Raw genomic sequence first — 23,838 nt, 5'->3', positions numbered from 1 at the left:
TTGGATCTAAATTTAATAGAGGGAACTTGTTACCTGCATTATACCAAAATGTAATGCTGTAAAAGAAGGGCAGCAGTACTGTGGTGATTGACATAATATTTCATACAGCTTTCATATAAAGTACAGGCCCATTATATTACCAGAATGTTTCTCTGAGGTATCTTAAAGAGTTTACTAGCTTTGCTTTCTGCTATACAACTTGAGTTATTCAACAGCACTCCTTTACAACTTTTTGTAATTGTGTATGTGCAACACTAACTTGTGATACTGCAACTGGAATGGTGTTACAGTCTCTGCTACATCTCAATGCACTTCAGTAGGATGCTCTGGCAACTGAGAAGTGGAACAACAGTCTGAGAAATGGGACTTTGTCTTGAACAACCACAGCTGTCTATTTCCAATGCAGGCATCTGGATGCTTTTCCTCATACTACAAATGACACAGTAGCAAGAGAAGCGTGTCCCACTTTTTTAGTCCCTGCAATAGCTGGCAATCAGGTTTTTACTGCAGTGAAGACAATACCACCCCTAACTGCTTGGAGTAAGATAGATACCATTACAGTAAAGTGTTAGACCATCCATGGAAAAGTAACTATCTACTTCTAAAGCCACAAAAGAGCCTTTTTGCCCAGTAGAAAACTTAGACTTTAATGTGAATTAACACCAGTGATGTTATGAACAGTCAATTTATGCATAGGCAATTAACCACAAATCAGTGTACACATGATATTCTTCACTGTTTAACTGTAATGCTAATATTGCTTTTATGGTGTTGAACATCAAGCACAAGTTCATCTCCAACCTGAACTTGGATGGGTTTGTCGAGAACAACTGCAGCTTGTTTCCAGTGTGAAAACTCATCAGATGTATCCAAGCTAAGGTCTTCATCTAGATGTACGTGATACCAGAAGGGAATTGCAGTAACCTTGCCAGACTTACAAATTTGTACCTAAAAATATTTAAAATATTCATTTAATAAGTTATACCCTTTCCAAAGAAGAAAATAAAGCAGTTCAAGTCATTTCAATCCCTTTCTGAGATACCTGCAGATCAGTAAATCACATATTGAAATATTCAGCCAAGGTGAGCAATTAATGAGCAGCTCTGCAGAATAGCAGCTAAGCACACTTTTAACTTTACAGATCCACAACTCACCTTCACTTCTCTGCTGGAGCTGTTCAAGAGAGGGTTCATGAGATCCAGCCTTAAAAGCTCTGCTGGCTTGCTCAAGGGTAGACATGGTAATGTAGAGAGATCCAAATACACACGAACAGGTACCTAGGAGAACATATGGCATCAGAACTTCAGGCATCAACAACCATTAGAAAGTGAAAAGTTAAAAGAATTAATCATAATGCAAAAGTTTCTAGGAATTACTGTGATGCATGTAAGAGACGGCCCAAATGCAGAATACACCCTTCTAATCCTTTTTGAAATGTGACTGTTGGGATACAAGGTGATGAAGGAGATAGTAAGAGCACAGTCACTCTTCTGTACAGTAACATCACATCTTTCCTTACTCAGATAAAACCTCTCCCACACCAGTTCTAAACTAAATGTTTTAGTTTAACTCAAGGTCCCCAGCTGGTCACATAAACCCTTCTTGATAACTTAAACAATATGAAAAAGTTTCAGCTCTTTAGTTTTCTTGCATTTTATACCCAAACTAAACAGCTAGACAGCTGTAGGCTCTGGAACTGTGCCTGGAAGACATCACCCAACTTCATACCTTGAACTGGTTGATAAAAGGGGCTATATTAAACCCAAGAGTTGGTTCTGTTCCTTGAACAGCACTCTCCAGTAACAGAGACTCTGATTCTACAAGCATCCCATATACCAAAACATACTGCGGGAATATCTTTCCTCCACTGTGAAGTAAACATCTGTAAAATGAGAGAGATTTCATCTCTAAAGCATATAATTCAACAGTAATCAAAGAACATTTAATTACATTTAAGAAACACACACTAGTTCTTCTTCTGAAGTCAAGTGCTCATAAGCATTTGAGTTTGATCCCATTTGGTCACACAGCTGTTTTAACACCATGTGTTTGTCTTTTAGCAGCATCAGTTTGCTCTAACAACAGTTGGACATGCACGTGAATCGGGGCTTTTTTAACCTTGTACTAAAGGCTACCTCTCTTAGTAATAAGATGTTATCTATCCTGGGAACTTCTGACAAACCAAGCAATAAGATCTTCCAATCATATCCTTGCATACAAAATATAAAGAAGTCTATGAAAGTGAAATCTTGACACTTAAAAAAAATACACATATTTACCATGGTCACACCAGAAACACTCTGAAGTTTAATCCCCAAAAGCTCAATCCATTCATAAAACAAGCTTTTCCTGCTCTACAGAAGCAACATTATGGCAATTTCGTAGTTAAAAGAAATATTTTCAAAAGTTTTTGAATAATTACGCATTCTTAGGAATACTTTTGTCTGTTTATACTGTACCTAGATATTGCAGCTTTTTCCATCACCTCCTGCTGGATTAAACCCGATGTCTCTATAACATCCAAGATAATAATACTCCACAATTTGTCCGATTTTGGTCTCTGCAGCACCACATTTTCATCTTCTAAGTGGCTGAGCCAAAACTCTAACGTTTCCTTAGGGAAATGGTTAGCTTCTGAAATCAAATTAAGTGCTGCCTGATGCTGTTCTTTCTCAATAGAACTGTAGGCTCTAACTGGTCCAAGTTTGCCAGCTATAATTGGCAGGATGGAGAAGCCTTCAGATACATCTAAAACATACAAAGGATCAGGAGCCACATGCAGAGAACTCTTGTTTTGACTTTCTTGCAGGTTCATCCCACTGCCATGTCCATCAACATCCATGGACTGCGAGTCCTTACTTGGATTTAAGGACAACAGCACTTTGCCCATGGCAGCTTTAAAGCATTCATGGTATGGTATGTTGTTCAGCAGGGCTATTTCTGTGGATTCCAACACGCACACTTGTCCATTGCCATCCTGTTTGCTTGTCGTCTGAAGACCAGCCAGAGCATTACATAATTCAGCCTCATTGCCCAAACTCAGCGTGTCACCTCTGTCACTGAAGTCCATCCCACACTCTGAAGTCACAGAAGAAAACTTCTGGATCTTCAAGTAGCAGTCTTGGCAGCAAACTTCCATCATCACAGTATCTCCAGTATTCACAGAATAATCTTGGCAAAAAGAGCACAAAAAAGTCATGTCAGTTACTTTACAGCAAACATCACTGAAGCAGCCAAACAGCGCTTAATAAAAACCCCACCACACATTATCTCAGTTCTTCATTAGTTGTTAACTAGTATGTATGAAAAGAATTGTTCTAGACTGTAGCCCCACAAGCTGAAATTTGTGATTGTGCATTAACATTTGCCTTAAACTGTCCCACACCCGGCAAAATGCATTTAATCTCAAAACAAGCACACAGCAACTGTGTGCTACAGTCCAGAAACACGATCAGGAACCACCTCACAGCGACTTGCTGTTGAACTTCTCCTAGAACTGTTTGCTGCAACTTCCTCATCTCCAAGATAATCTAACCAGCTCAAAACCAAAATGAAACCAAATCAATGTACTACAACAAGAAAATCCACAGGACATACCGAGGAGGCCCTGCACAGGATAGACTGCCTGTTCCCAGCAAGTTTCCTCACTGGGACTTGTCGATAGAGCGTGCTCGTCATCAAGCTGTAGTACAAACCATACCACAATAGCATCTAGTATTCCTCCTTCAGTGACTGGCAGGCTGAGCTTCCAGGGCTTTCTAGCTGCAAGGCTTTTCAGCTCCTAACCAAAGTAGAAAGAAAGGAAAAAGTATTGAGAGAGCTTATTTCCATAAATAAAAAGTGGTTTTAATTATACTAAATCACTCAAATTTCTGCACCAATCCGTGAAGACACCCAACAGAAACCTGAAGTTAACAAGCTGCTACAATACCAATTATAATTATTAGTAATTACTAGCACAGGAACGGTCATCTACATGCAAGTGCCATTATGCATAAAACCAAACTACATCCATCAACCATTAAAGCGAACATGACCACATCTAAGAACATACATGTTTAAAAACACTGAAAACTGCAACAAAGGCTTTAGACTTGCAAGGCTTGCCTTATGAGAAGGAATAAAACTAGAGCCAGTCTTTTGGGCTGGATTCATGCCAATGCTTGAGTTCTAGAAATACTATACATAAGCACTGGATTCACTCCAACAGAGGTTCGGCAAAATCATTACAAAAACACTAAGTCAAACATCTTTCAGGATATTTTCTCTGCTACCTGGGCTACAGGCTTTGCGTAAATGCTCAGGCACTGCTGGGAAGCCTTAAGATCTCCCGTAAAGGGATCAGGTTATAAATTCTCCAATAGTCCTAAAAACTTCTGAATATGTAACAGGTATTAAGTCTTCTTCCATGTACAATTTATTTTCCTCAGTAACTACCTTCTGCTACCAACATTCAGAAACATATAAGTCCCAGCTCTAATGTCTTAGTTCCAATATAGACCAATTAACAGAAGGTCAATCAGAAGGGACCAAAGATTCTCTTAGTCACAACCATTCTGCTTAGTAACAGCCTTGCCTAAACATTTATCAGCTTCCTGATCTGCTTATGCCAACACTTGTGCTAAGTTTCAATCTTAAAATACACAGGGCAAAAAAAAAGTTTGACTCTAAGAACATGAGTAGCTCTCAAATACTGCATTTTTAACTTTTCTCTTCTTTATTCTCATCCTGCATTCTCCAAGAGTTGGTCTACCACCTTCTCAAAATTGAGAGATGGTTGACACTGAAGTTCATAATGAGATCTCACTGCTCTTCAGGAACAGGGCTCTGCTGCTCTTAATTTTTTCCTGTACATCTTCAACTGGAGAAGAAGAGAGCAGTAAGCTGAAGCTTTGCTGGCTGTAAGCTCCTTGAAGAAAGACAGCAAGAGCACAAGTGTGCATCTGTTCCTTGGTTTCTGGGAAGTTATAGCTGTTTAGAAGTTCGTTTGATATTAAAAATATTCTTCCTAGTTATTCCTCAAAAGCAGCAGGCCCATGGTTCTCATCCACTGGTTACAGTACCTGTAATGTTATATCTTGTGACACAGAACACTTAAAAGTCCAGTAGAAGGCAATTATTTCAGCTTTTTCTGCTCTCTATCATACTGCTTAACCCATCTTTATGCATAAACATTTTTCTGTTATTTATGACAATTACAAACTAGAACAGCCCTAGCACATCAGGGTGGCATTTAATCAACTAGCATAGTTAAAGAAAATAAAACAACAATGCAGGAGGAATACACAGTAACAAAGAAAAAAAAAAAGGATGCCATGCTACTCATATCCTCTGAGAGAAACACAACTCGCATTAAAAAAAAGTAAATGGAACTACAGACAGAAGGGAAATCTACAGAAAAAATGCAGTTATCACGTTTCCTACATCTTGATTTGGAATGTCTTAAAAATTCCACACAGTAACTTCTCATGAAAATTAGAAAGAGCCAGTATCTGTAATTGTTGGCAGTAGCTCAGTTTCTTTAGGGCCTGAAAGCGAGACTGAGCTTTAATTACTGGCTGCTGAGGTAAACACTCACTTCCACTCCCAGTGGCACGGATCTGCTGCCAGCAAACCTGCACACAGGTAGTGCCTGGCAAGGTGCATCTGCAGCCTGGAACTACAGCCACGGCTCCTGCACCTACCTGCCAGGAATTCAGCTGCTGCTGCTAATAACTACCCTAATAAGGTAATCAGCATAACTCAGCTGCTTTTTAAAATTTTGACTTCTTATCATTACTGCTCTGATCTGTACTGACATACTTGAAGCCTCCTACAACTCAGCTTGAGAAACACCATTGTACTGTATTTTAAGTCTTTTTCTCAGTTCTCTCAATTTTGGTCTGGATAGTTAGCACAAGCAGAGTAAATGCAACAGCCCTCTCATTCTTTGAAATACAAGTTTGGAAAATGGGTCTTTGCTATTACCTTACTAGTGCTGAGTTCATATCTGAATTTTGATCTTTAGGAGGTAATTCTGCTACTGTAAGTAAGTATAGCAGAATTTTCTTTTTTATTTATTTTTTTTTTTTAGTTTCACTGATTGAACATCCATGTGTGGCCATGACAAAAGAAAAAAAAAGAGAAAAAAACCCAAAAAAACACCAAAAAACCCAAACCAAGTTGAAAGTAACCTACCAGCATTTGGAACAGTGCCCAGCAACAAAAGTAACAGAAACAGTAACCAATGACTCCAAATAAATTAATTGCATTTCTTCCTTTACTTACGATATCTTACTACTCCATGGCAAGAGCACCCCATTAGTCTAACTAGAAACTTCAAAGGAGAAGTTCTGAAACACTGTTTGAAAACTAACACTGTTCTTTACTCTTTAAAATTATCTTTACATGTCTGCCAGCAGGCAGATGCTTAAGAGTAGGCGTCTCTCAGATGTCAGTAATAGTTTCTTATTGATGCTAGAAGCAGAAGGTCACAGAGAGATCATTCCCAGTTGAATACTGAAGAGCCTTGTCTTATTTCATTTTTAATCTCAGGATGTCAGACAAGCCAACTGGGAAAAGCTATTGATTCCAAACAACTGCAATTCCTGGCCAAGCAGTGGCCAAGAATTATTTCATTTGTATAACAGAATCTATTTTAAGCTCTGACTCACCACTTCAATGCCAACTACTCACCATGGGGTCAATGAGCAAGAAACACACCAGAGACCATGCTCAGACTATCATCTTTTCAGCATGCTCAGTTGTGAGTTTTTGAGATCCTTGCCTTACAGTTCAGGTCTATTTACTATACGCACAGAAACTTATTCTGTGCAAAATACACAAATACTATATTTTAGAATGCCATATTACAAAAATACCATAAGATACACCAAAGGAGCTGAAGGGTGGAACCCAACTGTTTGAATACGGTAATTTCATAATCTCCCCTCTCTTTTACCTATCAACACTTAAGGCATTTTTATGCCAGATGTAAAAGATATCCTCTCTTGTCTTCAAGAGTTTCCTGAAGACTCTAACTTTAGAGGAATAAACTAAGTCAGCTCCAACACAGCATAAATCATTTGAGATAAGTCTACTGCATTCTTCCTCCCCCTCCCTACAGTGAGGCTGGCAGCTGTTCGATCCTATGGTGAACTCCTTTAGTTCCCTGAACTACATGAAGCAAACAAAAAACTCCACCTTCAAAAAGTCATAAACTGTCATCTGATGAATCACATCACCACGTAATCAGATAAATATCAAAACCAGCAGAGGACTGCAGTGTAGCCCTGCCAACTTTACACTTGAGAACTGTTCTGAAATTGAACCCGGAAAACAACCAAGACATAAGGCTCTCATTATTCATAAATAGATTACTTATAAAGGACACGAAAAAAACCCACAGTACCTGCAGATTGTTGAAATCTACTGTCATTACTTGACAGGCTTCTGTCAGAGGTACATAACCTCCAGGAATACGACTGAGCTTCTCAGTGGTATAAGGTTCAACCGTTTCCTCTGAACCAGCAGAATCGTACGTTGGACTACAGAACTGCACTGAATCTGGCAAGTGCACACCAGCAACTTCTTGGTTTCCCACTCTAGAAGTAAAGGAAAAAAGAGGAGAAATGGAACTTTAAATAATTTGACAAAAAAACCCAAAGAAATTATTCCCAGGCTGGCTAAGTATTTTTAAATGCAGAGTGTAAGAATAGAAAAACTAAAAAATAATAAAACAGTTCTGTGGTGGTTTTGTCACGTCCAGAGCAGCTGCGAAGCACAGAGAACCCACATCCGTTTCAAGAATCAGAACTGAATGCCGTCACTAGAAACTGAGAAAAATCCCACTATGTCCCTTACCAAAGGCCAGAGACTTTTGCCCCCTTATGTACAATTCCTTGAGTCTTGACAAGAATTATAAAGAAGAATAATATACTCTGTGATAATAAGAACAAATAAAGCTTTTCTGTTGATGCTGCATTAGACAGATAATGAAAGCGTTGCTTTAAGATGAACGGAACAGTCAAAACAAAGCAGATAGATATGCAATAAGAAAATGAAATTTCGGAGTCTCTTTGACATAGAGCTTTCATTTTTCAGTATCTTTATACGCTTATCAAGCACAATCTATGCAGAATGAGGCATTTTTCATAGTTACATTGCTGCAAAGAAAGTCTCAGAATTGATTTCTTGCTGGAAAAGGCTTTGACAACTCAGAATACATGCATCAGCCTCTTGTAAGACAGAAGATCAGTTAGGTTTCCAGAAACAAACTTAGACCAAAAGCTTAAAAGAATGCTGTAAGTGCTACACTGTCCATCTCTGCGGTTTGAGGACTTAAGACACAGTCTCAATTTCAAAGTATGAGTCAGGAAGTTACATGAGACAAGTCTTGCACAAACTACACTTCAGATTATTCAGAAAAAGTACATGTGTCTGTGAAAGATTTAGTGCTTCCCATTACGTGACAGCTATCAAGCAAATCCACATACTTACAGAGAGATCTAGCACTCAGAAGTTCAAATGACAACCAGTTACACTTCTACTTCTAGAACTATTTTTAATTCTGAACCACTTTCTCAGGAACCTCCCCTCCCTACAACAAAGTGTGACTAGACAGGCTGTCTTGTCTGATCATATTTTCATCAGATACGGTCATGTCCTTGATCTAGAGAAGCTCCCAGTCACAGAATTGAGTAAGCTGCCTTTTGTCATAACCCGGAATCTTAGGCAAATATATTTTGACCATTATGCATAGCTAAAATACAAAAAAAATGAATCAGACTCCTTTTTTGAAGCAGATTCTCTACCAATAAAAGCATGTGACATACAGAAAGCACAAAGTGATGAGAATGCATTCCCTTAATTTGCAATAGAATCCATGTATTATTTTAAAAGAAATGCTACAACTAAAACAGAACAAGTGCTGTACGAGGCCTGTATTGTGAAACAGGTCAGCAGATCATTATATTATAATGAACTCTTCTGGCTTCAATATATAAGCGTAGACGTAAACCCACTTTATTGCCTCTCTGTCTGTGATCAAATAAACTAAAAATTAAACACAAAAAAACCCTGAAACCCGCAATTCTTAGTGACTTAAATTAGCATATTGACCCATATTCTGGCATATTTTATTCAAGACGACTAAATGTAGATGTACTAATGTAGCAGACCTAAGTTCTCTTAGAATATTGTTTTACTGTTACATCCTGTGACTTTTGAAAGATACCTAGTTCAAACTTGAAAAACAATATGTAGTATACTCTGGTATCTTAACAGTTTTGTGGAAAGCCAAATTTATCCTTAGTTAAACTCAAGCCTTCTCACAAGTTCATCAGTTCATCTGCTCTTCTGAAGTAAACACGTTTCACGTGGATCTGAAAAAACAGCTTCAAACAGAGCAATGACTTGAGAAGAAAATGAAAGCTAACCGTAACAGAAAAAAAATATGATACAGCACTACAACAGAGTTAGGCCCTGTAGTGATTCTAGCGAACACAAGCAATGGGTACAAGCAGCACCAGCTATGGTAAAAAAACTTTACAATCATCACTAAAACATCAAGTAATAAAACTACAAGAAGAGGTACATTAGCACCAAAAACAGAATTACAAGAAAACTGCTATAACTTTTGGACTGGACAGGGCGTTGAGCAACTTGATCTTGTTGAAGATGTCCCTGCTCATTGCAGGGAGGTTGGACCAGATGACCTTTGAAGGTCCCTTCCAATCCAAAATGTACTATGATTTTATGATCTAGAATTTCACTATATCCTAGGGAAAAAAAACAAGAACAACAACAACAACAAACCCCACGAAACCTAAAAACAATCAGAGCACAAGAAACGTAGCATCGCTTAAAATTCCTAAAACAAATGGAGAGAAGCCAAAGCAAGACATCAACATCAGACACAGACAGATTCTGTCACTGTCATAGCTCATCAACAATTACAGTGAAAGGGGATTCCCTCCCTCAGAAAGATGAATCATGTGTTTGATGCTAGATTGAACACACTCTTAAATGTACTTCAGGAAAAAAAACAACTCAGGTAGTCACAGATTTCTGGGCTCTACATCTACTTACAACCACTCAAAAAAGAAAAATTAAATCAGGAGGAAAAGTTCATAGAAGAAAAGTTATATTTATTGTACAAGACAGAAAATGTGCTAGGTTATATAAAGAGCATTAGAAAAGAGATAATTTCACACCGCTATATCACTAGGCATCCTGCTCATAAAAACCCATCCAAACCGCAGAGTTTTGCTGTAGATCATGAAAACACCTAAGGAAATATGGAGACATGTACATCAGAATAGTTCAGAGATCTGGCTAGTTTAAATCTGAGAATAGGCAAGTTTTTTACATGAAGCTTAATAGCACTTGTTAAAATAGACTTAAGATAGGTTTCCTTACTGGAGCAAAAAGGAATCTCAAACTATAAAGGCAGGAAATCTAAAAGTGACATTTTTCTTCTCCCTACAGAATACAATTACTTTGTGGCAATCACTTCAGTCTGGCTAGCCACCAGACCTTAAGCTATACTATTAGAATGGATCGTTAATTCAACCATCTAAAGCTAGATTACATTAAGTTTCATCCTATTTAAATTTTGTAAGGAACAGTCAGTATCACGTTTCAAGGCAAAAACCTATCTTCTAACTGACAAATAATTAACTTATCCTGAAATAAATTTCTATGACCATCTGCTATGGGAATTTCTGTCTCTTTTTGTCTATTGTCTATGTCTACTGCATTAGAAAAATCACGGATGCAGTTATCCAATACACTGAAGCTCCTGTAAAAGTTAGAGCTTTCTTAATCCGCAATAAGATTAATCCTAAACAAGTCCAAGTCCAAACCTCTCAGATAGAGACTGTCTCTTTACAGTAATATTGTTCTAGAATTAAGAATAAAAATGAAAATAATTGATACACAGTTAAACCTGGTCTCAGCAAAGAAACCCTACTGTATGTTAGTTCAGAATAAGGCAAGGCACATCTTCAGAAACATAATGCTAGGTGGGATCATTAACACTTAAGCTTTACAAAATCCTGTCCTCATCTTCTGAAAGGGTTAGATCTAGCAGCAAGGTATGGAGCAGATTATAAAGAGGGTAAAATGGGGATAGAGGCCAAGCGTTAATACGAGAATCTCCAATACGGCAATTGAGAAGTCATTTTACTATTAAGGAATTAAATCTATTTAGTATGTGTTAAAGGCCTGTATTCTAGTGTACCTGAAAATTGATGAAGTTATTCAGAAAGTCTGAACCACAAAGTGGGCTTTGGGGAGAAGAAAAAAAAAAGAGAACAAGGAGCCTGGAAAAGGGGTGGGGAAGGTGAGAGCAGAAATCTGCTTAGTGAAACAGATAATCAGCCATTTAAAAAATAAAGAGAATAGTAAACGAAAAATTCTCAATAAAAACCACCAGTTTATCTTCCAAAATAACAAATATGGGTTCAAACTGTGCCAGAGCTTAAACATACCTGTGATGTCTACGTATCTCTTTGCATTCCACTGCCATCCCAAATATGGTAGCACTTGCGGGAATAACTCGGCCATAGTCTCCACTACTGACACCTTGATTTTCAGGCTGCAAAAACATTAATAACAACATGCAATGAGACAACGACCTACTTCTACCATTACCGCAAAGCCTAGGTTACATATTAATGAGCCATTTAAGATTAGTTTTTAGTGATTAGTAAAGTTTCTGGTCTTTGTATCATTCTAGTTAACTCTTAAATACTGTGTTTCAGTATATCCATGCATCAGGTTTACTTTTCAGTCTACTACTTCCTCTGTGTAACTCTAAAAGTGTTGTTTAATTTGTATTCTCTTAGAATATATTGAAACATTTGAGGACCTTTCCTTAATGCATCATTCCTATACTTAACACTAGAGGTCACCAGTTTCAGTTTGATAAAATACAAAAGCTTTCAGCCAAAGACGACTTTAGTTGAAAACAAAGCAGTATTAAAAAAAAAAGTCTTTATAAGTCATAAGACCTAAAAGAGGTTAACCCACGTAAGATTCCTTGTCATATTACTTTGCTTAATGTATGCATTAGCTAAAATGCAAAATAAAGTAAAATCCAATAGACATAGTGGAATTGTTCAGTCTTCCAAAAAAGTTCACAGTTAGCAAAAATAAATTAAGAGCAGAAGCATATGGTATATTTACCAAATTATAGTTGACTGTTCCCTACTGTTACGATGAGAAATAATTCTACCATAATTCAGCATTTTCTGCTTAGATTGACATGACTTTTTGCTACCAAGTTGGTATCTCGAAACAACCAGGTCACAATCAAACTTGCAGGAAAACAGTATCTTTCAAAGACACACAAAGCCTTTTGGTGTTTCTTTCAAAGTGGGGGAGGAAAGAAAAAGGAATGAACAATGATCAAGTGGGAACCCTCTCTGCATGCCAGAAGGTTCCATCAGGGAAATCATGCATTGCAAGTACCTGTCTATTCAGAACATGAGCTCTCAGAAGTACAATATATGCAGCTGCCTCACTGCCCCTCCCCAAAATCAAATTCATAAAACAAAACCACATCACTCATTTTTAAAATATCAATAGGTATGAATTATTTACAAGACATTGTTCCTCATTCATTTATGCGTGTGATATGTGCACACACATATGCATATATATGCACAAATATATATCAAACACAAACAGGAAAACCATTTATATGTACACACCCACATCACCTACCTTTGGTTGTAAAAGTAGATGTTCCCAAGCATGTATCAAGCTCTCCACAATTCCTTCTCCAAATAAACCAGCATCAACTGTTTCTGTGACAACCAAGGAAACTCTAGATAGGAAAAAGGACACCATGAAATATAATGTATAACACATATTCCAGTTAACACTCTTTAAAAGGAAAAACACAAAATCACCACACCAATGTGAGCTCAGAGCAGAACTTCTACCAGTGTTCTGAAGATTCATTGCAGATGGGCCAACAAATGACATATTTTGAATTGTTAGAAGTTATTCAAGATGCAGACAAGAGAATAAATATTGAGCAAGAGTTTACCGCAAGGCTTCTCGGTCAGTGTTTATAAATAAATTGCGTGGGAAGAATCTATCCAAACCAGGAAGATGTGTCAGCCTGGGCACACAGCAATGATACTGCAAAATACATATTTTGTCTGAATGCTGTGCAAGAATATGTATCCATGCATATGTGTTACAAGTGGGGGTTTTTATTCCTTTTTAATCAAATCATAATAAAATTACTATGCTGATTAATGGATCCTAAAATCCCAAATCCTTTGGATTTAAACTAGAAAAGGTAGGGCACGATAAGAAATTTACACAACAGTAACAAGTTATTCCTGACAGCTAACATCCAGTAACTCATCACATACACTAAGAGGATGCATATGATCAATTACTTTAGCTCAGCTGACACAATTAGACAAGGCTTGACTGGCATGCTAAACCATGGAAGCTCTTCCTTTTCAGATTACGAGTCTGTACCATCACCACCGACATATATATTGTTAGTAATTAAAAAGAAAATGGATTACCTCCTTCCCACATTTAATCTGCATCCCTAGCAGTGGTGAGTTGAAGTGATAAATCCGTGCTTCACATATACCAAACCAAAAATCCCCTCGGATTTCTACCTGCTAAAAATTTACAGATCCTCCTGAGGAACACCTGCTGAATGGGACAGTGAGCAAGCAGCAGCATAGCATAGAACACCTAGATCACATATCCTCAAAGCTGTAATACTGACCAAATTCTAACTTGCCATGAGCAATTCCAAGATGGTGACTTGACCCAGTAGCTCTTCCTATGCTAAAGAAGGCATTACTTGATATTGGAAAAATAAACTATTTAGTTTTCCAAAGCATGTGAATCTCTGCTGCGCGGACAGGTGGGCTGATGTGTGTATACAAACAAAAAGCTCAATACAAACACAAAAACCTACTATCACAGGACAAACTGCAACACAGTTCCACTGATTTTTGCTCCAATATCTAAAGTCATGCTCAAAGCCCTGTGGATCCCTCCACAGCTGGGTACCGACATACACATCTAGAGTCGGCCCAACCACCACCAGCCTTCCAGATGGAAACCACCATGATCCTGCATGTATCACATGGCACCTTCTTGCCTCCAAATACAGCAGCGCTCTCCTTAGGAGACAGGGGAGAAGAGGATTTCCCTTACTCCCCTGTCAGAAGAGGCAGACAACCTGCAATTTCCGATCTCTCTGACAAACACAGAAGTCAATGTGGAGTTGCATGGGTGTGGTATGTCCCGGGAAGCGTCTACCTTTGCAGGCCTATTACACACCTCCATCCTATTCACAGGCTGCAAAAGTGAACCACAAGTTCAGTATACAAGTGTGTTAAATGATGACTTTTTTGATGGAGTAATCTTATTTCTCTTCTCCTGTTGCTGAAATATAATTGCACATGCTACAAAGCTCACACCAAACAATTAAACTTATTACATCATTGATTTACGCTAGAAATTAGTATGCTCTAAAAAAACCTATCATCTCTGCACTGCTCCATAAAAACATAAAACTTACAGAGAACTGTCCCACATTCTGGCTAAATATGACAGGCAAAGTTAGTTCCTGCTTAGGCCACCAGTTATTTTCTTGAGTTAAGAGTAAATTAAAAACGATATCACAACAGAGGGTAAAAACGTACCTTTCAGGTATGTGCTTTGGAATTTCTATATCAAGTGACTTCAAATGCAGAAGTTTGATCTCTCTTTCCATATTATTTGCTGACACCACATCACGGGCAAGTTCATACATGGTTTTTGATAATTCACAGGCATAGACATAACGTGCTCCTGCCTTTTTTGCAAACATACTAAAAAACAAGAATCGGGGTTTCTTCTTTTCAGTTTAAATCATTCTAGGTAAAGCACAAAAAGATACTGAGATTTAAGTTATATACCCGCATCTGCTTTGTATTTCTAAGAAAACAGTTCAAGTCTAAAAATCATCATTAAATGAACTAATATCTCTTGTGTGAACACTGATATCACACAAATTGATTATCTCCTTAATATGCTATCATAAAAAAATACAGGTAGCATGACAATACTCCTCAGCTTCACTAAAGCCAGCCTTTATACTACAGCATTTTTGTTAAGTAACTTTCTATATAAAAAGCATCTGCATCAAACTAAAAAAAAAAAAGTGTTCCAGAAACACTACTAAGCCCTAACCTTCAGACTCAGTGAATTCTGAAAGCTTTGTTTCTTTTCTCAATTTTTGTCTCCAAGGCACAAAAGTAAATTATTTTTTTCACTAGCAACTAAATTTTGTTAGACAAACAAACACGTTTCTATTAAGCTCACGTTAAATATGTGCTTACAACACACCCCAAGATTCCTGTTCCTGTTCCAATATCAAGGACAGATTTGCACCCTGAGCGGACAGCATTCTCAATTGCTTTTAGGTAAGTAAGATTCCTCTTGGCATCGTTGAGCATGATGAAGTGCCAGCGTTCCACAAGCCAGTTTGCAACGCGGTAAAAATTCTCTTTTGCATCAGCAAAATCTGGGTTGAGCTTCACTGCTTTGTGAAAATATCCAGCCGCTTCATCTCGAAAGCCCATTCTAATAGCAAAAATGACAAATAAAAAAGAGACAAGCAATCAGCTGCCAAGCTTTTGTAAATATCTGTAGATCTGTAATGAGGTTTTAAATCAATTAAAAGACAATGGAAATATTTTGATTGGTTAGAAAGATTTGCTTTAAAAATATTGATCTTACCTTATGAAAAAGAATGATTCACAGCTTTACATCAGATCACTTTAAAATGCAAAGGTAGACAAAACCACCAGTGCATACACCAGCTTTCATCCACTACTACATTTGACAAACTAGAACAGGTTTTATGAGAACTTGCTGCAACAACATGAGAGCAGCAACTCTAACCCAGTCTCACAGACTTTTAAGTCACAAAACAAGGCTACAGAAGCCAAAACTGTTTTACTGTATTTAACTGGAATATACTATAAGTGAACCAAATTTTGATTTCTTAGTGCTTCCATTAAATGGCAATTTTGAACCAGAAGCAAGTTTTTATGATACCCATTAACATATTCAAGTCAGACAGTACTAAAAAAAAAAAACCAACCAAACAAAACCACCAAAACCTATTAAATGCAAACCAAATGTACATTTTAATACAACACTGTGAGAGTTGTTCCTTTAGACAAACCAAAACATCACAAAAGGCAAACCTAACTAAAACTATGTGGACTCAGGACCTATGATTTCAGTCTTAAAATGCCAGACTCAGAAGACCTTAGAACTCAAGAAACAGTGAAGTGCCATGTTTTGCAAAGTTTGAAGAAAGCAGAAAATAATGTTTTACACTACTAAATAAAAGCACAAGCTGAAATCATTTAAGAACAGCCCTACACAGTACAGTATAAACAATCACATCACACCAAAGGTGTGCTACATGTGACCTCAAGAAGGTCCAGAATTACAAGACTATTCAAATGTAGCACTCTTCAGGGATCTAACAGGAAAGGAAAGAAGAACTTCAAAAATTGCAGGTTATCCACAAAAGTTAACACAGACACTCTGAACAATTTTGGTTTCTTTTATTTAGCGATTGTTTGACAAATTGTTACAAAATACTTTAAGGCAGTGCTTTTACTTTTAAGTTTTTACTTCAGTAAAAGTACTTTTTTTTTTTAAAAAATTCACTTTTGCTTTGACTACCAAGATTCATTTTAGCATTGGCTACTCTATTTTAAGCTGACAGACCTAAAGTTCAACAATACACACTACACAGCGTTAAGCATGTGCTCACATTTACTTCTTTTAAGCACATTTTATGTGCTCTGTTGAATTGGGTATTGTTTTTCAACACACAATACTAAATGTGAACCTTACAAAAACTGAATATACATTGCTACAAACCTGAAAAGATGTTCTCCCATACTATTGCATATCACTTCATCATTTGGATACAGTTCAAGTGCTTGTTCATAACAGTTAAACAGATCTTGAATCCGTGACAGAGAATCTAGGTCTTCTGCCCATTTAAAGAGAGTAAACCGAAATGTTTCCTAGAAAATAAAATGTATACCACTGAATTGCTGGTAGTTACCAGAAGTAGGTAACTGAGCCCTGAAAACATCTACAGAGGAATCCTGACATGTACCTGAATACCTTCATCTCCTCCAGCAGCAGCATACAACTGCCTGCTATTGTCCCACATTAGTTGGCTCACTTGAAGAAGCAGAAATAAGCTCTAAGATATCCACAGAGTATCATCACCCAGCAACACAGACTAAAGCCTGCATATGTATTAATGCATGCTGTACTACAAGCCAATACTATCAAGGCCCTATTTCCATTAAACATAGCGCTAACAGAAGAAAAAAAAAAAAAAAAGTGTATAAATTCCCTTCCCACAAGCTCACACAGGTTATTAGACAAGTTACTGGCCATCTCCATTACTACTGTTTTTTGGGTGGGTTTTTTTTTGTTGTTTTTAAGACTGAATAGGAAAATCAGTTCCATATAACAAATCAAAAGCATCAAACTTGTCACAAAGCCTAAAAAGGAACAGAGTAAATTGTTTCAAGCAATTCAGAGAGCACTTACTTTGACACTAGGTTTTAACTCAGGAGCTAAATTTAGTACCAGCAGATAGTGAGCATACGCAGTTCCAAAATCTTGGTCCTCCAAGCAATGCTGAGCGCTCTGCAAAGACCTGGAAACCAACTCTTGCCTGCCAGCTTCCTGGGCACCTCTATGGATACGATGCAATTTAGAGTTGGAGTTGGGCATTCTGAATGACATAAATACTTGCTCTTCCTAAAACAAACAAACAAACCAACCCAACCACGTTATGTATATTGTAGGCCAAAAAGACTGTGCACAAAGCTGACAGATCAAACAACATTTTAATTTTCATTGGCATTGGTAAAGACATCTTCCCCCCAGTCCCTAAGCATTTAAAAACATGTTCATGTTTATGCCACTGATAATTCCATCAACTTCAAAATGACTGTTCACCCTTCAAAAGTCAGATGTGTGTCATGTTTATGTTATACCAAATCCTGGAAACAGGTTATGAATCTTCACTTTTTGAAATTAATTTCTAAAATACATATTTTAGCATGACCAAACAGTTTTGCACACTGCAAGTTCATGCACTGGTAAGTTTCATAATCAGCCACAAAAGCTGCAGGTGAAATCTTCTCTACTTCAACAACAGTATCTTAATAAAGCAAAGACTCAGAAAAAGGGCTAACAGCTCACAAAATTTTTATTTTATCCATGGCAACATGCCTATTTTTTTCCCCCATTAAAAAGTATCAGAATCAATATGCACATTTTCGAAACTGCTTCGGTTATGGCTTTAACACTTACCTACGTACAAGGGCTTTAACACCACCTTCAAGATTTTCAGATGTATCCTAAAGCTGAAGAAAGGAAACGTTATATGGAGAAGCATTGCACAAAACACACCACCATTTTAACTAGGTTTTTCTTTTAATTAAGAAAACCCCAAACACTTGTCACGTCTGAAGCGAACATCGGTAACTCCCACGTGGGCACGCAAAACCAGCCAGGGCCACACGAACCCGCCTGCTGTACTGATCTGGGGGCCAAGGAGCGGAGAGAACGGGAGGGTGGGGCGGCTCCGAACCGGTGGGATCGCGGAACGAGCCGCAGGCCGCACTACCGCCAGGCACTGCCCCACTCTCGGGGCGAGCCGCGGGGCCGCCGCCTCGGAGCAGGGCGAGCAGCGGGCTAGGGTGGAGCGGGCCTCCCCAGCGGCTCCAGGGACCTCACCTGCTCGGCGCTGAACTGGCCTCCCGAAGAACAGACGCGCACACAACTGGTCGCCGCCATCTTAGTACCGGGCGGAAGTCGTCACACACGCGCAGTGCGACAGCCGTCATGCGTGCGCAGGCGGCACGCGCCTTCCCGCGGTGTGTGCGCCCGGCCCTTGCAGCGCAGCCCCGCCCACCCCCGTACTGCGCCCGGCAGGGCCGGGCCGGGCCTCTCGCCTCCGCCCCGGGGCGGCAGCTGCGTGTCTGCTTAACGGGCGCGCTCAACCGCCGTAAGGCCTAACGCGGGATAACGCACACGAAGATTTAAAAAAATCGGCTTGCTTGCTTGCTCTTAATTTCTGGTCAGTTTGTGACAAGAGGTCCCCCTCCCCCTAGTTTTTCTCTACAATTGTAAGATGTAGATGCTCACTTATTTTAGCAAATAAAATATTTGCTAAAGAAACAGCTGAGACTTACATGTTTAAGAACCAAAAAAAAAATTGAATGCCAGTAACTAGTATTCTAGAAAAGTTAACACTTTGAAAGGTGACAAGAAGGCACTATGCAACTAAAATAAAATTCATAACTGTATTCATAAAAGGTTTGAGAAAAGCACAGACAAAACTTAGCAAACTGCTTTTAATGCTAGCTCAGCTTGTTACTTTTGAGCTTAAACGTGCTTGAGTAGAAACTGTCTTACAATTCCTTTACATCTATATAGATACATGGAATAAAGGTATTTCCATTGTCCATGTGTTTTCTCCATCCATCTCCAATCTTCTAAAGCCAGTAATTCAGCTCACAGGAATGCAGGACCCGAAGTGACGCGCAACACTGCCCTTGATGCTGTTCTTGCCCTTTGATGCTGTTCTGACCTGCTCGGCAGAGGAGAACTACCACCTTGATGCTGTGTAAGAACAGCATGCCGTGCAGACACCACCTATCACTGCTCTGTACTATGTTACTATGTTCCTAAAAGTTAATTGCACTGTGCACAAGTCCCAAGAATGACATTTAAGGAGAACATTCACACCACCTAGTTTTAAGTCATAAACAAATCCTAGTTGTCTTGGGCCTTTGACTAACAACTCTGCAGCAACAGAGATTGTGAGGAGAAAAATTCAGAGCTTTGTTCCCAATCTCCCATCGCTTATCCCACTCCTCCCATGCCTGTGACACCACCTGCCTCCTTTCTTTGTGGAGCCTGGCAGGGTGCCTGCTGCGGGGTACAGCCACATGCAGGGTCCTGGAGTGCAGATCTTTTCTAAAGAAGGCAGAGTTCATTTGGTCTTGTCCTACTTCTGGGACAAGAGCAGGCTATGGCATTGTTTACTAATTATGAAATGTCTGGAAATGTCTGTTCATCTTTACTTTCCTTCTCTGAAGCATGAATGCAGCTCTTCCAGGCTTTTACAGCTGTGGGCATTATATTTGCCTTCACTTTTGAGAAACAAATGAGTATCCTTTAAAAATGACAGGCCAACATTTTGAACAAGAAATAAGTTGCACATACGGAGGGGAACATTAAGTCTGAAATAAACAAAATAGTAGTTAAACTGTCATCCATGGCAAACTTAATTACTATCCTATAATGCTGTAAGTGGGGATGTGTATACAAACATTTTCAGAGAAGTGATCCAAAGGAAAAAATCTGAGAACTGAACTACTCTGGAATCAACTTCTGATGGATCAAAGACATGTCAGAAAAGCGTAAAATAAGAACTGGTAAAGCACTTGGGCAGGATGAAATCCAAACAGATGTACAAATGCTAGGGTCAGAAAGTATTGACTATTTCACATTAATTGAGCTCTAAAGGAGGATGTGGTATCTTACTAAATCAACTGGTACAAACAAGTACCCAGGCCTTCCTTCAGTTTTGAAATAAAAGCTATGAAATTTCACTTAGTAGAAGTAGGGGAACAAGCTTCTCTGAATTTAGCTTAATTATCCTTTGCAGCCTGAGGATGATAGCATGGGAAAGAAGAAAATATTAGCACCTGTGGGATGGGAGGGAGAGAGGGACTAAGAAATGTACAGACAATTGTCACCTGTGGACAGTGGGGTGTCACAGGAGCTGGACTGTACCAAATGCTGTAACAGAGACAGTATCTCTGTAGCTCTATGACTCTCCAAAGCTGTTCAGCTGGATCTTTGGCCAGGTGGGTAGTATAAATACTTTACAGGGCCCATTTTTAAGCATAAATTAAGTAGTATTGTGTGCTAATTTGACCCAATTTAAACAGACATTTCACAGTGTTAGATTTGTGGGAAAAGATTAAAGAGTGTCAGTGTAAAATCCTTGCAATTCAAAAGGGTCAGTTCAGTTCAAAGGCTGGGGAAAATATTTGTTAATCCCCTACTCACTGTACTTTTTAATGAAACACTTAAGAAAAAAATAACCACAGAATATAACATTTGCAACACTGAAAAAGCATACAGCTGCATACTGATTTATTGAGTAAAGCTTGTCCTGTAAAGGAGGGCCAGAAAGCAAGGTGAGGATCAAAATGAAACTGTGTAAACCCTAGCCCACAATAGTACTTTTCTCCTGAGGTGCTTAGAGAAGAAGCTACAATACCTTGGGCAGATGTTGTTACTGGTGATGTTCTCCTCAGTGTTTTCAACAACTCAACACAGCTGAATGATGCAAATGGTAGGAGCTGGTATCAATGCTCTGTAATAAAATATCAGGAAAACTAAAATTAAATTCACTAATTTCTAACCCGTCTCTGCATAACATACAGGCTGCGGACAGGCAGAACAGTGTCCTTCATGAAAATCAGGATGTTGAAATGATGAGACAAAAAAAACGTAAGGAAGATAAGATTAAACCAAGCAGACGCTATGCTGGTGTATGCCTGTTGTATGAAATGACTCAAAGATGGTGTTTCCTGAAATAATGCATGCAATGAATGATGTCAGGGAAATAAATAAATGAATAAGTAAATGAAATAAGTAAATACATGAAGGAGGGACAGGATGTTGCCAGAGCTTCAGCAAGTCAATCTAGGCTATAGGATTTTAAAAAAGGCTACAAGAGGGTTGATGTCCCTTAGCAGGAAATGGCAGAAGAGAATTTTCTAAACTGCTGATATAAAAACACTTGCAGCCTTAATTACTAAAGAAAACACAACTCCTTTTATTACTCATTAGATAGATAATTTTTGTCAATTTAAATTAATGGGTTATGATTTCTCCAGTCTTCCACTTTTTTTTTTTTTTTTTTTTTTTAAATCACAATTCCACCATTTCAGGGTCAGACAATGTTTTGAACTGGTGGATCAGGTTTGGAAAAAGCTGTATTTAATACTTTTGGTGGTAGGAATAGAGTTTCATGTCTGAACACCAGTACTGGATAAACACCGTAGAATATCAACAACAGAGAATTTGCTTCCTTGCTGTATTATGTAAACAGAAGTTAACTCTTATTCTGAAGTTAACTTTTATTCTGGGAAAATGCATATTGTGTTTATGTATGTGTTTCTGGACTACTGCTGCTTCTTTTATCTGCAAACAGAATTTTTACTTCCCATGATAAAGGTGGGTGGACCAACAGACTTGTCATTGTAGGACAAATCTAGATTTTAGACCTAGTGTGTTTTATCAGCTAAACAACTCAGGGCTAAGCTAAACATCCAGATTTGCAAGCAAATCCACACAATGAATGCAACTCAATTACTTTACAACCCTTCAGTGGAATGGTAATAGGGAAGTTACAGTAACTATAAACAAGCACAAAAAATATTATTCTAATTTTAATCCTGAAGACAGCCACAGGACAGAGTAAACAAACTATTAATGGAAGGCTACTTACTCTTGAAATGCTGCTCCAGTAATCTAAACAAAGATAAGGTTTGTTATTCTGATTCTACAAACATGAGTCATCCGAAATGAGATTCCTGAAGTGCCCACCTATTTCCATACGTGACTTCTGCACATCAGTGCCTGGGGTCATACAGTAGAAGGCTGACAGTAACACTATCAGCTGTCTTCACCTCAGTCATTTATAGAAATCTTAAGCGCTATTTTAAAAGAAAGGTAAAAGTCTTTTGTGTGTGTGTGAGTCTTCAAAGCCTAAGCTACAAAACAGCTGCCTTTTTTGGATGTTTCTCTGGCCAATACAGACTAGGCTTAACTGTGAGCCCAACAATACATTTAAAATAATACCAAAGCTCACTGCTTCAAAAGGTGCAGTAACTAAGTTTGCCAAAATACAGAATGATGAGATAGACTGAAGTTACTCCCAAAGAAGGCATTAGACAAATATTAATGGCTAAAATATATACCCTAAATAATCTAAAAAAGCCCCAACAAATCACTAGGAATTTCACTACTGTTGAACCATTAAGCCAATGAAATTACAGCTAAGTTGTAAATACAAGTATGAACTTTTTGTTTTCTTTGTAAGCTTCCTAACATTCTTAAGTGAAACAATTCAGCACTGAGTAGTCTTCTCAAAGTCTTGCTGCAGTATTTGTTTGTAAGCGCTGCTTGTATTAGATTAAGTGAAGACACAAAGGCAAAGCTCTATCTACTTGACTCAATTAACATCTCACGGCCAGACACACCAGCAGGACAGGGCCAGACCTCATGGGTGACCAACGCCAGCCTTCCCTGGGGGAAGACCAGCAGAGACGCCGACACCACGGCTGATTTCCGACCAAGCAGCTCTTTCCATCCGCAGAGAACCTGCCCTGCCCCTTCCTGAAGCCCACGGACGCTTCCGTGAGCTGAATCACCCACCCGCGCCCGCTGCCTCTGCGGTGCGGGCTCGCCCTGGCCCTGCCGGGCCTCTGCCGTACCGGCTCCCCTCACAGCCGCCCCGGAAGAGGGGGACTTCGCCCGGGGAACCCGGTACGTGAGTACCTGCCCGCCTTCCCCGCGCGAGGACGCTGGTAACGGCCGGGCGCGCGGCGTGCCTGGGCGCACGAGCCCCGCGTAACGGCCGGGCGCGCGGGCGACGCCAGCCGCCAAACCCGGCATAACCGCCGCCGCGGGGCGGAATGGGGCCGGCACAGCGGAGCGAGGCCGCCCCGCTCAGCAGGGCGGGGCCCG

General features: G+C 39.0%; 1 protein-coding gene across 11 annotated transcripts; it reads right to left on the bottom strand.

Moving 5' to 3' along the window:
* Positions 1-620: 620 nt before the first annotated feature.
* PRMT9 (protein arginine methyltransferase 9) lies at positions 621-23,820 on the bottom strand. 11 transcript variants are annotated; one of them, XM_065061890.1, is made up of 16 exons: positions 23,650-23,820; positions 22,598-22,805; positions 21,362-21,457; positions 18,376-18,428; positions 17,605-17,817; positions 16,915-17,063; positions 15,358-15,594; positions 14,673-14,840; positions 12,709-12,811; positions 11,472-11,578; positions 7,391-7,583; positions 3,598-3,781; positions 2,460-3,171; positions 1,729-1,882; positions 1,155-1,277; positions 621-948 (listed from the first exon to the last, which is right to left on the bottom strand). In XM_065061890.1, the coding sequence occupies exons 5-16, from the start codon at positions 17,800-17,802 to the stop codon at positions 733-735; spliced, it is 2,544 nt and encodes an 847-aa protein (XP_064917962.1). In that variant the 5' UTR covers positions 17,803-17,817; positions 18,376-18,428; positions 21,362-21,457; positions 22,598-22,805; positions 23,650-23,820; the 3' UTR covers positions 621-732. The 11 variants fall into 11 exon arrangements, with proteins under 11 accessions (XP_064917962.1, XP_064917967.1, XP_064917966.1 ...); XM_065061895.1 differs by having other exon boundaries at positions 22,696-22,805; XM_065061894.1 differs by having other exon boundaries at positions 23,586-23,730.
* Positions 23,821-23,838: the final 18 nt, after the last annotated feature.

Source organism: Columba livia, chromosome 4 (assembly GCF_036013475.1).
Source record: "Columba livia isolate bColLiv1 breed racing homer chromosome 4, bColLiv1.pat.W.v2, whole genome shotgun sequence".
Lineage (NCBI taxonomy): Eukaryota > Metazoa > Chordata > Aves > Columbiformes > Columbidae > Columba > Columba livia.
Note: the sequence above shows the minus strand (reverse complement) of the source record. Positions and strands in the feature narration are given on the sequence as shown.

Coding starts and splice junctions, on each gene's coding strand:
- PRMT9 (XM_065061890.1), bottom strand. CDS start 17,802: ATGTCATTCAGAATGCCCAACTCCAACTCTAAATTGCATCGTATCCAT. Junction 3,172..3,597: donor TCCTGTGCAGGGCCTCCTCG/GTATGTCCTGTG, acceptor CTTTTTGCCAAG/ATTATTCTGTGAATACTGGA. Junction 1,278..1,728: donor CTTTTATCAACCAGTTCAAG/GTATGAAGTTGG, acceptor ATGTTCTCCTAG/GTACCTGTTCGTGTGTATTT.